At 34.0% G+C, this 16,658-nt stretch overlaps 2 protein-coding genes, 1 long non-coding RNA gene and 1 other non-coding gene across 4 annotated transcripts; 2 read left to right on the forward strand and 2 right to left on the reverse strand.

Moving 5' to 3' along the window:
* The first annotated feature begins 720 nt into the window (after window positions 1–720).
* On the forward strand, window positions 721–4,364 carry LOC105955456 (shaggy-related protein kinase alpha). The gene is made up of 13 exons (XM_012979183.2): window positions 721–892; window positions 1,666–1,852; window positions 1,939–2,031; window positions 2,127–2,186; window positions 2,280–2,552; window positions 2,685–2,759; window positions 2,834–2,890; window positions 3,016–3,156; window positions 3,248–3,298; window positions 3,447–3,542; window positions 3,646–3,729; window positions 3,863–3,965; window positions 4,079–4,364. The coding sequence occupies exons 2-13, from the start codon at window positions 1,739–1,741 to the stop codon at window positions 4,159–4,161; spliced, it is 1,230 nt and encodes a 409-aa protein (XP_012834637.1). The 5' UTR covers window positions 721–892; window positions 1,666–1,738; the 3' UTR covers window positions 4,162–4,364.
* Window positions 4,365–5,623: 1,259 nt separating this feature from the next.
* On the forward strand, window positions 5,624–7,148 carry LOC148770849 (uncharacterized). Its single transcript, XR_016030608.1, has 2 exons — window positions 5,624–5,946; window positions 6,470–7,148. It is a non-coding gene; the product is annotated as an uncharacterized LOC148770849 (long non-coding RNA).
* A 2,053-nt stretch (window positions 7,149–9,201) lies between these two features.
* Window positions 9,202–13,499, reverse strand: LOC105955445 (putative boron transporter 2). The gene is made up of 12 exons (XM_012979172.2): window positions 12,584–13,499; window positions 12,409–12,491; window positions 12,082–12,274; window positions 11,843–11,981; window positions 11,545–11,710; window positions 11,251–11,417; window positions 10,954–11,127; window positions 10,757–10,852; window positions 10,527–10,667; window positions 10,114–10,433; window positions 9,766–10,030; window positions 9,202–9,686 (listed from the first exon to the last, which is right to left on the reverse strand). Exons 1-12 carry the CDS (start codon window positions 12,685–12,687, stop codon window positions 9,390–9,392), a joined length of 2,145 nt encoding a protein of 714 aa, XP_012834626.1. The 5' UTR covers window positions 12,688–13,499; the 3' UTR covers window positions 9,202–9,389.
* Window positions 13,500–16,508: 3,009 nt separating this feature from the next.
* Window positions 16,509–16,581, reverse strand: TRNAF-GAA (transfer RNA phenylalanine (anticodon GAA)). Its single transcript has one exon. It is a non-coding gene; the product is annotated as a tRNA-Phe (tRNA).
* Window positions 16,582–16,658: the final 77 nt, after the last annotated feature.

Below are 16,658 nucleotides of genomic sequence, written 5' to 3' on the forward strand. Positions count from 1 at the left end.
TGTCTCCTCATCTGGAACAATTACGTTAAACTTGATACTAATCTTGAAACTTGTAATGACGATGAGAAAAAAAAAAGAATATTTAAAAATCCATTAATAACTTCCATATAACTTATCCTTAATTAAGTAGGTAGGTAGAAATAAATTATTTAAGTTTATGGGTTATGAAATTTTCTTTAAAGTATATATTATTTGAATGCAACCTAAATAAATACATTTGGAGTAGTTATGAAGTTGAGATACAATAATAATAAATGTATGTATTGACAACTAAGAGCAGGTACAAAGAAGTTATTGGCATCAATTTGACAAATTTGGGCTTATCATCAACTTGTTCAATGAAGGTGACCCATTGCCAACTTAATTTAATAGTAATTTAACCATCAAAGAGTTAATTTTTATTTTATTTATTTGTTATTAATTGAAAAGGCACATGGAAAGAGAAAGAAAATAAATAATTAGAGGCACCCGGTCAAAACGGCGCCGTGCTAGTTTGATTCTCATTGACCAGTCATCTTGGAAACAGAGAAAGACAGCAAATTTGAGAATAGAAAATACTCCAAAATTAATTAAATAAAAATGGTGGTTTGTGGGGAAGGGGAAGAAGAAGACAGACAAAATAAAATTTTGAAAAAGCAAAAGAGGGTTTGAACGGTCAAAAGCAAAGAAAAGCAGCTGCTGCTGCTGCTGTACCAGTAAACTATTTTTTTCCATTTCTTCATTAATATATTATATTATTGCTTTTCCTGAGTCATTTTTCTGTTGACTCACTCCATCAAATACCTATTCACCATTATTACCTCATAAACCATTCTTACAGGGAGGGATAACCATTAAACGAGAACAAGATTTTTAGCAGTAAGGAGAGTTGAGTAATCCATTGACCTAACCGGTACAGCTACAAATCCCGAGCTTCCAGTTTTATTAAATTTATTTTTTTAATTTAGCAAGATGAAGAAGTCTGCCTTCTTTATTTTCCACTCTAATTGTATTTTTTTTTTTGTTTCTGTAAATTGTTTGGTTTTGAAGTTTGTTCAGAGGGTTGGGTGAATTTCAGTTAAACCCTTTTACATTTTCTTTTGTTGTTCTGGGGTTTGTTTTCTCATTTTTGTTGGAATTTGCGCATCACATCGACAAATTTGCCACTTGATTACGTTTTGTTTTGGAAATAATCCATCTTGTTTCACTTTTTGTTTCAATTTTTAGGATATGATTGATCTTTGTGGACTAGATTTTACTTGTTTTACTTCCCAGATCTCGTTCTAATCATTTCTCTAATTATTATTATTTTGTGTTGTTATTATTATTATGATTACGATTATTATTATTATTGTTATATATTTCTGGGTGCGCTTATAATAATTGCCTGGAATTTTGTGTACTGTAGGTTTACCTTTTGTTTTATAATTTTGAAAAATCTTAGCAATCTATTTTTCAATTTAGGCCAAGTGATTATTATGCAAATATGCATTCAATGCTAAATTAACTGTTAATTGCTCCAAGAATTGCCTTTCGAACAATTTACACTTGTCAATTGCATAATATGAATCTTGTAGTTGGTTGTAATGTCGCTTGGTACAACTAGATGCATTTTCATGGATTTATTGTAGTCAGTGCTTTTATGAAAGGCATCTCTGTTTTAACTGTACCTTGAATTTATTGCAGGTAGGTTCTGAATTTATCTATTAGAGTTTGTAGAAGTGTGAAAAATCGGTCGATTTTTCCTGTAAAAAGAGTAATGGCCTCCGTAAGTGTGGCTCCTTCACTGGGTGTTAGAGATCCTGGTCGAAAAACTGGTAGCTTAGATAGGCTGCCGGATGAAATGAATGAGATGAAGCTCAGGGATGAAAAGGTATGAGCATACGCACGCCTTATCATTATTTATTACAGTTGATTACTTGATAGATGTAATAACTGTGGCTGTGATATACTTTGTAGGATATGGAACCAGCTGTTGTAGATGGTAATGGAACAGAAACCGGTCATATAATTGTGACAACTATTGGTGGCAGAAATGGCCAACCAAAACAGGTGAAATTCGCTTCTTAGACTTTGGATTGTGATAAACTTTGTAAGCTTGTTTATTATCTCGCCTCTTAATAGATTTTCATCGTTTTGTTTATCAGACAATCAGCTACATGGCTGAGCGTATTGTAGGACAGGGATCTTTCGGAGTAGTTTTTCAGGTAAGCTTTTGTTGTTGCCATGCTTTTTTTATACGGTGGAAGAACAACAATTAGACATTTCTTAATTTTTTTTATTTTTTATTTATTGTGCAGGCTAAATGCCTAGAAACAGGGGAAACAGTTGCAATAAAAAAGGTTCTTCAAGACAAGAGGTACAAGAACCGTGAGCTGCAAACAATGCGTCTTCTAGACCACCCAAATGTCGTGTCTTTAAAACATTGTTTCTTTTCAACGACTGAGAAAGACGAGCTTTTCCTTAACCTGGTGTTGGAGTATGTTCCTGAGACTGTTCATAGGGTTATTAGACATTATAATAAGATGAGCCAGAGGATGCCTATGATATACGTCAAACTTTATGCTTATCAGGTATACTTTGTTTCACTTGCGAATTCTTTTCTTGACATTTTGCTTAAAATATTCAATATGTTAATTCAGTATTTAAGTTGGTCCAAGTCGTCTTTTTTTTTTTCTGAGCTGAACTGTTTTTTTTTTGAGCAGATTTTCCGAGCATTGGCTTATATTCATGGTAGTATTGGAGTATGCCACAGGGACATCAAACCACAAAATTTATTGGTAAGTATATTTTAGCTCAATGTGTATCGTGGCAACTAGTAATTGTAATTTGCTGATTGGTATTTTATCTATAGGTGAATCCTCATACTCACCAAGTGAAACTGTGTGATTTTGGAAGTGCTAAAGTACTGGTGCGTGCTAATTTTCCTTTTTTTTTTTTTTTCTTCTTTTTTTTTCTCCTTCTCTGATCAACGTATCCCTTCCCACTTATATTATTTGTTATGTCATTTATCTTATTTTCGACTCAATTTTGTAGGTCAAAGGGGAGCCAAACATTTCATACATATGTTCAAGGTATTATCGTGCTCCAGAACTTATATTTGGTGCAACAGAGTATACTAGTGCCATCGACATCTGGTCTGCAGGGTGTGTTATGGCGGAATTGTTGCTTGGACAGGTTGATCAATCAGTTGACTTTTACTCTGTTTTCCCCTTGAACTACATTCTTGAATTAATTAACTGAATAAGTTGTAATATGGAAATTTCAGCCTCTTTTCCCTGGTGAGAGTGGAGTCGATCAGCTTGTTGAAATCATTAAGGTAAATCATGAGGCAGTTCAATCCTTTAATACATTCGTTTTGCGCGTTTATCTATTTAAAACCACACTACCTTTTGTTGTATAGTCTTTATGGTATATTTAGTGTTAGCAAATGAATAGTCAATTAATATATGTTTGTTTGCATGCAGGTCCTGGGCACTCCAACAAGAGAGGAAATCAAATGTATGAACCCTAATTACACCGAATTCAAGTTCCCCCAAATAAAAGCCCACCCGTGGCACAAGGTAATGATGGAATGCTACTAGGCACTAGCGACTTGTGTTGTTGCCTTTAAGCTATCATTTTTCTGAATTTATTTCTGATTATGTCAAACTTTTTAATCTTTAGATATTTCACAAGCGCATGCCACCAGAAGCCACGGATCTTGTTTCAAGGCTACTACAGTATTCTCCAAATCTGAGATGCACTGCTGTGAGTATTATTAAAACTTGTTGAAATTTTGCTCGGATATCTAAAAATAGTAGTTCGAGAGAGAAATGAAGTTTGTTTAATGAAGTTTAGGAGTGATGATTAATGAATGAATGTGGTTGGTTTTGTGATGCAGCTGGAGGCTATGATACATCCATTCTTTGACGAGCTGCGGGACCCAAATGTTCGGCTGCCAAATGGAAGGGTTGTTCCACCTTTGTTCAACTTTAAGCCACATGGTGAGTGACCTCTTCTTCTTTACAGTTATATCCCCACGCTATATATATATACTATTATATACTCAGATTAAATCACAATTAGTTGAATTAATTGACCTGTTTTGGGTGATTAGAGCTCAAGGGCGTGGCGGTGGAGATGCTGGGAAGGCTGATTCCGGAACATGCTAGAAAGCAATGTGCATTCCTTGGTTTGTGATAATAGATTTATGTTTGTGTAAACAAACCCCTTTGTCCAAAGTGATCGATCCCATGTCTTGTATTGTTATCCAGGCTGTTATTGTATTTATTAAATTTGATTGTAGCAGATCATGACAAGAAGATTTTATTTCGAATTTCGCAGCTGACCAAATTTTATTTATTTATTTTTAATGATGAGTACAAAGTGTAATTGTTGTTGAATCGAAGCTGTGTTTTTCCCTTGATGATCAGCATTCTTTTACTGTGTTCTAAGAAGTGTACATATAAAAGCAGAAACCAAACTCATTGACAGGTGGCAAAAACAATAAAAGAATAGATCCAATCCGAGAAGAAGAAAAGAAACAACCATTAGCTCTTGAAGGAAAATACCAACATAAATCTAGCTTCTTGTTGTCGGGATATGTAGAAAGATGCAATTTTTTTGGCGAAAAAATAGAATGACGAAACTCCTTAAGTGCAACACCCATAGTCGTGGTAATTATAATTGGGATCCATTTATCAAGAACCCTAACCGATTCCCGATCGGAATGGTGATTATCGTCGCCTCCACCAAGCAGCGATAGAGTTAGGTTAAATTCCTCCAACGACAGCCCATTAGGATCAGTGTATCGCTGCAAAGTGTTTTCCACAGCGGATATAAACTGATGTTTGTTTCCTTTGAAGTTGGGTTCTGAAAGATCGAAATTAGGGCGAGTGCACCAAATGTAGTAGCGCCATGATTTGGACAATACAGAGGTTCGGACAGCATCTTCTTGTGAGAGAAAATAAAAAATCCCCTGCAATAACCCTTCTGGCAAATCGGATATCCTATTAACCTCCTACATGGAAATGGAATTGGAAGCACCTCCGTCTTCCTCACCCCCGTTCACCCTTTTCATCATGGCAATCTTAATTTCAACCTGGGTAGAAAAATACAACTTTTTTAATGAAACCCTAACAATTGAACCCGGTCTAGAGGAGAGCCCGCAAAGGATGGGATGGAACCCCTTGTTGGGCCTCAGCGAAACCAATTTAAGCCCAATACAAGATACTATTATTTAATACGCTCTTGGCCCAGTAATATTGCCAAATAAATATGATTGGGCCAATACTTTTTTTTTTCAGAAAAAGCCGAATAAATATAAATGAAATAAAAGAAATAAATAAAAGCAGACGATAAACTAGGGGTTGTCTAGGGTCCGAGAGGTTTGTACTTCTCGGACCGTAAAACATTTAATCTGGTGCGTACAAAACATCTAAGTTTTAATCTTAGCCATTAATTTTATGTACGACATATGTACGACCCAGTACGACACTAGAAATTTAAAAATTAATGTACGAACCTAGTAAAAACACATCGTTCACCATCGTACACAGATCGTACTTTATATAAATTACAATATTAACCTTATAAATTCAAATCAATAAATTAAAATATTATTAAATATAAAAATCATAATCAATTAAGACAATTACACGAAGTCTTAACAAAGAAAAAAGATCATCCACTTTTTCCATGACCAATCTTCTTTCACACATAGATAGAGACGCAATACATGATTTTTCTGTGGGTTCCATCTCCCCTCATGGCGAACTCCGTCGAGATAATTAGAGTTTTAATTTATGGCAGATCTCCCCCTGGCGTTACGAATTTTTTTAATTTTTTTCCTTAGCGTTGTTATCGCGAATTGTGGTGGGAGGAATGAAAATCGATGGTTGTGGTAGGTTGAACGGCGACGGATGAGAGAATTCCGTATGGGATATCGATCTGAGAGCGATAAAGACGCAAAAGCGGCAAACATGGGTTATATTTTGGATTTTTTTTTTCAATTTTTTAAATTTAGTTTTCAGATTTGGATTTAAAACTTAATTAGAAAATTGAATCCATGAAAATAAGACCATTTGTGTTTTGTGTTTCTTTTCTTTGCTATTCTTTTGGATTTTACTTAAATCTTGATATAGTTCGTGCGAATGAGCTTTGAAAGCTTTTAAAATTATTGCCTAATTTTCCTTTTAATTGTGTTTTTTTTTTGTGTTTTTGTTTTGTTGGCTGCTCTATTATTTGATCAATGTATTATGTTTCTTGAATGTAGTTAGGCATTTTCTTATTTTTTATGATGTGATTTGCAGTTAAGAACAATCAGATGTTTACATTTCCTGACATATATAAATGCTCATAGTTGTCTTGTTTATAATTTGTGAAAAATGGTTCCTTTTTGGTCCATTTTTTAAGAAATATACAACTTCTGCAAACTACGTGTTTCCGTGTACATATGAAAACTTTTCCGATACAACTCTGATGCATGCATACATTTTCACTTTCTCAGGGCCATGAACCACCGGCAGCCGATACTCCAATGAGTTCAACAAACATCAGCTCATGTTCCATCAATCCAACCGAGCCCAAATTCTTCGGCTTTCCCAAGCCCTGCTCCTTACCACGCTAGTCCAACATCATTGTCCTATCTAAGTCCGCCACATGGCCATAGAAACCCCACATCGTGTATTCTACTTTTCTTCCGTATATGCAACAAAGCCGCCCCGGATTGAAGATTATGCTGGTTTGTGATATTTGTTCAATGGGCCCGATTTTGCGGACTTATATATCGGTGCTCCCTTTGTGCAATCATGTTTTCCATTCACATTGCATTTCGAGGAGGATTTTGGGAAAGAAAATTATATGTGCCATGCGTGCAAAGTTTTTGGGTTTCCGTATATTCAGGGGTATTGATCGTCCTCGTCCAGTTTCACGTGCTCCTTTAAACTTGAGAGAAAGTTGCAAGTTTGGTTATTTATTTATTTTTATTATTATTGAAAAAAACTTATGTAATAGTAGGTAGCATTTTATCAGAGTTTTAACTTGTTTTTTATTCCATTTTTAATTAACGATGAGATTAAACCGTGGGCGGATGATGTGTTTGATCATTGTTCTTGAATGTTTTTTGGCCTGGTTTGTTTTTACTTTTTAGTATATGCCTTATTGTTCATGAACTTATACATTACGCAGGTTTAGTTTTTATGTTTTGTTCTTTTTGATTCAACATAACGAAACTTATCGGAGTATCAGTTATGTATCAGTTTTGTTTGCCTGGATGATTTTTTTGGTTGCAAGAAACAGAGCTAGTTCTTATTTGATTATTTTCTTCTTTTTTTCACTGAAAAATGTTAATTTTTTTACTTGGTATCAAAAGACAGAATTTGTCTAAGATTGAGATTGGCCACACTTCATTTGGCCTGGGACCAATGTTAATACTTCTTATACACCTATTTACAAATAGTATTCATATCAACCAAACAAGAATCTCTAATTTTTACATCTGATATTAGGACAATACTCTTGAAGAAAGAAATAATAGATAAAAGAAAATGATGGAAGATCACCAATTCATGTACTCAAAACAATTAAAATGGAAGTGGTGGAAATGAATGAAACACATCTTAGAGATGATTGCTGATCTTTCTAGGCTCTTTCAGTGCAACAATTGGTTGTCACTGTCCTTTTCAAACTAGACCACCATTCTTCACGAAATTCTTCTTGGACTCGATCACCTGCAAGCGCGAAATAATGAACAACTTTAAGGCAATACCAAATAAAATTCAACCTAAAATTCGTACACTAATTTTTGTATCTCTTAAATGTCAGCACTCTCTCTCTATCTCATCCCCACATATCAATTTAAACATCTTAATCAAGTGAAACTTGCAATGTGAATATCAAATTGACAGTACATATATAAATCATGACCTTATCATCTCATAACAATATTGTTACTTCGAACATAGACTAATTAAATAAGTAAAGCATTTAGAAATACCAAAAGACACAAAGATGTCATTTTTCCCGATTGCAGTTGGCATACTCTAGAAAAATAATCATAACTTCTTCCTCAGTTGTTTTTTTTTAAACCACTTTTTTTGTTAAAAGCTAGATTTTCGGAGCTTTCTAACCATATATTGAAGATATTCCATTTTCTTATCAATTAGAGCAGTTTTGGGTTCAAAGTTACCCTCTCTACTGACTTATGTGGCATATGGAACAAGATTACATCATATTTCTTTCTTGAAGTTTAAATCTCTGAATAATAATAAGTAGCAACAAAGTTGCGCAAGAGAAAATTGCTAAACAAACAAAAATCAAAAGTTTAGTCCTTAACTTTCTTGTTTCACAGAGAAGAAACATTGTCCCTTGACTGATTGATGATTAATGGAGGAAAAGATCGTTAATGATTTTTTTTTATTTTGAGATGAACGATCGATATAGTTCTTTCAAGAGGAAATATCGATGATGGTGAGGATGATGAAAAGAAACCGATTGGGGAGATTAGGTTAAATGATTAGTGAAATAATAAGTCGTGTTTAGAAAATTTTCATTTAATGATTTTAAAATTTAATATGTAATTAACTTTTGAATTATTGATTTTTCTAATTATATTTTTAAGTTTAATTACAAGGGGTTTCTATGTAATTTTACCTGTAACACAGGGTTCGTACCTTTTATTATAGGGTACGTACTAATCATACGTGGCATGATTTTATTGGTTGGTTATGGTCCGAGAAGTACAACCCTCTCGGACCCTAGACAACCCCTAAACACTAAAGAAAGAAGGGTAACGATTGCATCCTGTACAGTAGAGAGATGGTGGGATGGATGAATGATGATGTAAACTTGTTTGGACAAGAATATAATGAATGAATGACATAACAGAGGAACAAAGATTGATTGTAAAAAAGATAATTGGAAAAGGGGTTTTGTTTGTTTCCACTTTAGCTAAAGTCAATGCTCTCTCTCTCTCCAACCCCCCACAATTCTTGTATGCAATGCAATAATTAACAACAACATAGAACGAACAGCTTGATGATGAATATGCTTTTGTTTTTGTTGGTCAACTCTTTCTAGAACAGAGAGCAATTTCTTTTATTCCCTTTTATGCACATGTCCATTGCCATTAATAATCATTCTTATTTGGTAAGAGAAAACCAATTCATCATTTTGTCACACTAAATTACATTGTCAATATATTGATGATGATGATGCATATGAAATGTACATACACACAAATTTATTGGAGGATCGGAATCAACATATATAATAAGGTTGGTGGTTAATTTTACAGCTTGCATTGTCTCCCGCACCGACTTTGATAATACACCACATTCAAAACATAAACAACTAGAAAAGAAAAAAAACACATACCAAGGAGGATTGAATTGATTACTACTATCTTAAATCGATTTATCAGCTTATTATCATTGGTCTGAAGCAGATTTACGAGGACTTATCCCCAAATGAGATGGGCCCACTTCTCCAGTCATCGGGCTGTGAGGTCCTCTTCCACCAGACCGAGGAGTTCTTTCTCCTCGTAGCTCACCCACCCTTGGGCTTTGTAGTACTTTACCATCTTTTGCAGGTGTCGCTGAAGATGAACTCGTTACCTTTGGACTGCACATATGTTTTATTTCACCCCGACTTCTTGTAATAATTCCGTCCAAAATCTCTCCTCCGTCAGCAGCGAATGAAAGTCTGCCACCTCCCAGCTCTCCTTCCTAATAAATCATTCAATTTAAGTCAACAAACATCCACAGAGGTCTTTAAGTGGAAAAGAGAAAAATGATATGTACGTACCGGAATGTTGAATGGTACTGCGGGTGCCTCTTCGTAATCTGCAGCATCTAAATCTTGAAGGTGAACCCCTTTGAAGAATTTTGGCAGCACGTACTGTCTTACGGGGACCAAAAGCATAATGAGCAGAGGGAACAAAAGCCCCGCAATCGGAACCCATGTAATGCCGAAACAGAGAAGCAAATACGTTGTCTGAAATACTGTGAACATCGCAATTGTCTTGAAAGGCACTGTCTCCACAAAGGTCGCATGGTAGTCCTCCAAAACCCTGCAAGTGTTATATTTTAAACACACAGATTAAGTATCATACTAACTTGGCTAATTAATATTGTTTACGATTATAGCACGCACTTATATCTCCTGCTAGGTGCAGTGAAGAGCAGTAATATCCTTTCCCAGAACTGGTTGCCAGGTAAGCTTTCAATGGCCATGAAGGCAAAATATCCCCAAAGAACAGAAGTTGGAATCATTCTCAATGCAGGCATTGCAGCTACACATCCTCCAACCATAACAGCCTGCAGTAAGTTGCTCACACGTTGTTCTTTCACCTCAACTGGAAGTAAATCATCTATCTCTTTGTCCACATCGAATACCGTTTCATCCACTGGAGCATCGAAACTTCCCATGCTCGACGCTAGTTGAACCGTTGATTCTTTCAATTCCTTTAGACCCTGATGATTAATAATAATATTTTTTTTACATTAGTAACTTTGTATGTGTATTTAATGGGATGCAAGAAAAAAAGAGGTTGCATAAATATATACTCTGGCTGATGATGGCTCTTGGTAGACAAGAGGAGTCTGCATCTGTTGATATGCTTCTTGCATGTTTCCATATAATTGTCCTAAGCTTGAGTTCGTTTGAATACTCTCTCGTGCTGTAGCTACAAGCCGGTTCCTGAGCAACTGCATATATATTCAAATATTCAATAAAGAAACTTTAGAAGAAGCAAAATAGCAAGAAAAAAATAAAAAGGTTTTGGAAAGAAAATAACCTGGTGTTTAAGAGTGGCTAAACTTTTAGTATGCATTGGGGACTGTGGTATCACACCGTTTGATGGTGGGATTCCAAGAAGACCACACATTAATGTCTGCCCATCAAAACAGATAAAAACATTTGTATCTTAGATCATAGTAAAGAGTCGTCGTCGTTCGTCGTCTAAATAAGTAATAACAAGGAGTTTTTGCATACCAGAAAACCAAGGAGAAGTAAATCATAATGAAAGGAAGGCGGTTTTCTCAAATTGAATTCTTTCTGCTGAGCCAACTGAGACGCAACGCTGTGGTCAAAATAGTAAAGCACAGCAATCATAGTTGCTGGAATAAACGCTCCGAGTATGTATAGAATAGGCACGTTCAGCATATCCTGCAAAAAAAAAAAAAAAAAAAAAAAAAAAAAAAAAGGAAAAAATCAATATCATGGTCAACTTCTCAAGTTGTAAAAGAAAAATTATAAAATCGAATTTGAGTGAAGCAAAGATATGCTTGCCTTAATCACGGTCCAGTTGCCATAGGCACCAGGTGACCATGGATTTGGGCTGAAGAGACGTCTCGGAATTCCTTCAGGCACACTTTTAGTAGGTATGTAGGATATAGCTGTCCAGACCAACACCATTAACGGCACCCCGTAATCAGCTACAAGGCTCCTAACCCAACCTGATCATTTATATTATATATAAAAACCCGTAAATTAATTACCTGAGCATATCCCAAAGTGATTTCAAAACATGTTGGGTTAATTTAGATTAGATTCTGCGATAAATGAATTAGTTAGTACACTCACCAGAACCATAGCGCCATGACCTTGCTTTTCGGCTTCTCAAAGCAGTAAGCAATAGACCAAATGAAAGAACCAAAGCAAACATGCCATTAGCAAATCTCCATGAAGGCATAAACTCCGTTAGAGTTGTATCTTCCCTTTTTGGTATGCGGAACTCATCCACAAGTCCCTGTTTAATGAGTTTATCGTAAAATTGTGAATCAACATGTGAAAGCTTAATGTTTTTTTTAATATTGTGCCGACTTTAGGAAGTAAGACAAATTATTAAAAAAAAAACAAGATTAGGATGTAGTTTCCGTACTTTGATAGCTTGCTGCATGAAGAGCATTGCAATAAGCATTCCAAACAGTTCACCAGCGACACGGGTAAACCGATTGATAATAGAGCAAGCCCCTAATATAGCCAACAAGAACAGCAAAGCTGCTGTCCAAACGCACACCCTGATATTTACCATGCATGTAAGTTAACATTTTAGGCCTAAATAAATGATAATTATACTACTTACAACATTAACATATGAAAATCGAAGACTGTGCTCACCATCCAGTCCAAGCGAGAAACAATTCACGGCCCAAATCGGGTCTTTGTTTAGCAAAGGTGAACATGAAGGTGTACATTATAACAGTTGGCTCAGCAACTCCAAGAATTAGTAAGGGCTGACCTCCTATTATTGAGTGTATTATCCCACAAATTGCGGTCGATACTAATGTCTGAACAGCAGTTAAAACCCCATCTGCACATTTTTCCTATTATTAATTATTAAAGTTCAAGCAACAAAACCCAATCTAGAACAAATTTCAATGAATTCATCATAACCGATCTATAAGTAGTATCTGAACAATAACAGATGTATATATGTTGTGTAACCTGTATTTCTCTCCAATTGTTCACCAAATGAAATCACTGGAATTGCCGATGCAAAGAAAATATAGGTGGTAGGAGCCAATATCCTGTTGAAATTTCATATAATATATTTACCAATTGCAATGCAGAAAAGATATATTAAAAAAAAAGAAAAAAAAAAAAAAGAAAAGAAAGAAACCTGAAACCAGCCTTGAAACCACCAGTCCAATCTTGCTTGTAGCAGAGTAGCCTCCCTTGAATGTCATTCTTAATCCCACGGAATGGCACAAATGTTTCCTCCATTTTAACTTAACTATACTATATATCTTTTTGATTTTATTTTCTCCCTAAAATAAATCAGCTACGGAAGAAGAAGTTATTGGGCTACTGCAGCATTGGTGTGTGCAATCAAAGTTTTGAAGTATGGAAAGAAAAACAAGAATGCAAGCGCGCGAAGAAGAAAGAAAGGAAGACCCCAAATATATATAGACAGACCCTTTTTTCTTTTTTCCTTCAAAAATAGTTCATCAAACAAACAAACAGTGACTGTAAGTCGATCTGTAAGTCTGTAAGTAAGAGGAGAGGGGGAGAGAGAGAGAGAGAGAGAGAGAGAGAGAGAGAGAGAGACGGGTCAAAAGGGATCTGTTGCACATACATACTGATACAGTACAAACTACTAAGCACAACTAGTTTAAAAAATAATAATCGAAAATTATGCGCTGCTCTTACTCTTACTACTAATTATTAAATATAATATATCCCAACTGAACTTCCTATTGGATGGATACAGATCAATACAAGCTGGCACCGCATTTTCTGGTTCAAAAGACAAATCAAATTATCAATATCACACCACCAGTGCTCAACTAAGCCAGGGTTTCTCCATTTTCTCTTCTTGCTCAATCTGTGAGAATGTATGTAATTAATTAGCCGACTTCTTTTTAATCTTCACCCTAATACAGTTTTAGGTAGGAAATTACGAGCCTAAATATAATGGGGTAAAATAAATGAAATGAATAGTGATTTCTTGAATAATAATAATAATAATAATATTACATGGGATTAATTAACAGACAAGAGTGAATATTAGTTTACTCATTAATAATTAGAGTTTTACTGCCATCATGAAAAGACATGCTCCTATAAAATTATACTTATATGAATATATCATTATAAAAATATAAAAGAAAAAATTATTATGCAGTTTTCTTTGGGGGTAGAGTACCGACACAAATCACTGCAGAAATATTAAAAAAAAACAAGTACAATTAGTGTTTAACTCTGCAGGAAGCCATTTTTGACCCTGCCTGCAATTTTCTTAATATAATTCAGAATTATTATACTAATTAATACCTATCCCCCATAATTATTGATTATATGTAATTGTCGTCGAGAAATAATATAATTAAAGCATTTAATAATTTATCATCAGGATGGTGAGATTGATTGATTGATAGGTGATGTTAGTCAACCCATGCAAAAAATATGACAGCAAAACTTTTCATGTGAATTTATGCCAATACACACAAATATATATATATACACAATTATTATTATTTAACAAATAAAAAAGATTATTTTTAGGAAGAAAGAAGGAAGCAAACGCGTAACAATGCATGCACTGACTAGCCACTATTTATTTAATACAATAATTTTATTTGGACAGCCTCGTAGTCGTGTCGTACCAATTACCTCTTTTTTTCCATGTTTATTTTATTTTATTCTCAGAACATGCTGAACCCCATTTTGCCAAAATATGTAGTTGACTTTTATTTTATCTTCAAAATTTCCAGGATCATATGAAAGAGAAATAGTATACCTAATGGACCAAATTAAAGCCCATTAACACCCAAATATATATAATTAATAATCACCTACTCCCACATTCAAACGGAGTCCACACCCAATTAAAATAAGCCCATTAATTAACATAAGATTCATCAAGTAATATTGATGAACACAAAGACTACGAATCATTTCTCTCATAACACTGTATACAAATACAATTTTCTTTTTCTTTAAAAAGAAAAATTAATAAAAAATAAAACAACTTTTTAAAATTTCTATGGTATTATATTTAACACCGAATTTAGTGTCAATGTGTCATACAAGGGAAAAAAGTTGAAAAAGGAAACGGACCATTTAAATTTAATTATTAGACAAAGAAAGATCCCTTAAAGTTTAAAGAACATGAATATAATCTGTGTTGTTATTTTCTGCTTTAAATGATAAAATTAATATTTTATTTAATATTGAAAAAAAAAGGTACTTCTTCATCATTCTACCGCATTTGTCCGATTGTCAATTCCATTAATATAAAGTTGGCAATAAACAATTGTTATTTAATTTGGTATTATTATTATCAAGCAAAAGGGAAAATAAAATAGGAAAAAGAAATCTGAAAAATAAGGAAAAAGGTGTACGAGAAAGAAGTGAAAAGAAAATTCAATTTTATATTATTGATTTGTATCCGATAATATATGTATGTATGTTGGAATTGGTGGGCAACTGGATCGGATCTCTTTATACATGCATACATACAAATGAATATTCTGCACACATGAACGAACTGCTTTCTCAACTTGCTTATTTCATTAATATACATACACCTACGTACTTGCTTTTATACATGTTCCTTTACCTTTATAATCAAGATATCTCTATATCGAAAAATAAAATGACTAGATTAAGAAAAAGGTAAACAAAAAAATAAAAATAAAAAAATGAAGCATATGAAATGACAATAATTGACTTAAATGGGAAGTAATTATAGGTGGCATTTGCAAGTAATGGGTAGTGCATGGATTAATAATGGCTTAGAAAAGAAGTTCCTTAAGCTAGTCAAACAAACGACATTATTGCAACTATTTTTACTTTTTTTTTTTTATTATTATTATTTTTTTTCTTTCAATCGAGGGGCGACTTGAGTCACAATTCTAATTTTTTTATGGGACACTGACCCCGAACACCAAAAAAATTAAGCAAATTTTGAAACAATCATTAGTCATTAATTTATGTATGTTATTTTTAATATATATTCGGTCCCTTGAGGAATGAAATTTAATTTCGCCGTTGAAATCAGTGTTAATTACTACTTTCAAGGTTGTCATTAATTAATTAGATAGGATGTGGTGGGAAATAAAATAAGTCCCACTATTGGCCATGTCCATAAAACATTACTCCTATAATAATAACAACACAATTAGAGTATTTGAACACTTAAAGAAACGATTAATGTTGGAATCTCTCCTTTTTCATTTATTCAATATAAACATAATATTATTGTTTTGAAGTATATTTTTGTCAATTGTGTGCAAATAATGGTGTTCTTTGCATTTCTTTTTCTTTATGGAGTAGCATTAATCAAATGATTGTGTCGAGCACCAAAGCTTTTTTAGGTTGTAGGAGCAAAATCATTGAGAAATTTGAGGCCATGCCAAAAACCACGTATTAATAATAGTCAATAATTAACTTCATTTTTTTTTTTTATCTCAACTACTATTGGGGTGAGTGGTAGGGCCTTTTGGCGATTGATGTTATATATATGAATGTATATATTTGATCAATCGCTTTTCAATATCAAAATGTATAAGTGTTTTTAATGTTTACGGCTTCACCCTAATCATGAACTTAGGCATGCATATATTACTAAATGATTCAAGGATGTACGAGTATATACCGCTCTTTTAATGTAAACTACTTTGAAAGATTATATTGCTACCGAACAATGGCCTCCCGAGCAATAATTAGCTGATTCAGGATCAGTACGAATAATGTAAACTACTTTTTATATAATTTGCCGATTCTTGCACCGACCAAAATTTATTCAGTGCACATATATGGTTGCTCATTCCTTTGTCAACAAAATGAATTAGTACTCTTTTTTCTTCCCGAGCATAAAGCGTAAAACACAATGCGTAAACTACAAGTCTAGAACTATCCACCCAAAATTTAGTCAAACGAAATCCGATGATTCAATTTTATTGAGAAAGAAAAAAAAAACAAAAAAATTTCTACAAGAAAGGCCAATTTAGCGCAATAAATAAGGAGCACAGAAAAGAATGGGCCTCATAATTGGTGTAACTCCAAGAAGAAAGCCCAAACAATTGTTTCCTAAAAAGAAATGCGGTGAGCGTGGATCGAACACGCGACCTTCAGATCTTCAGTCTGACGCTCTCCCAACTGAGCTATCCCCGCATGTTGTTTGTTTACATTGATATAGTCATATTCTAAAGAAAATGCTATTTGCGGTCACAAAATTGCTATTCGCGGTT

Source organism: Erythranthe guttata, chromosome 4 (genome assembly GCF_056151865.1).
Source record: "Erythranthe guttata isolate IM_541 chromosome 4, IM_541, whole genome shotgun sequence".
NCBI classification, from domain to species: domain Eukaryota; kingdom Viridiplantae; phylum Streptophyta; class Magnoliopsida; order Lamiales; family Phrymaceae; genus Erythranthe; species Erythranthe guttata.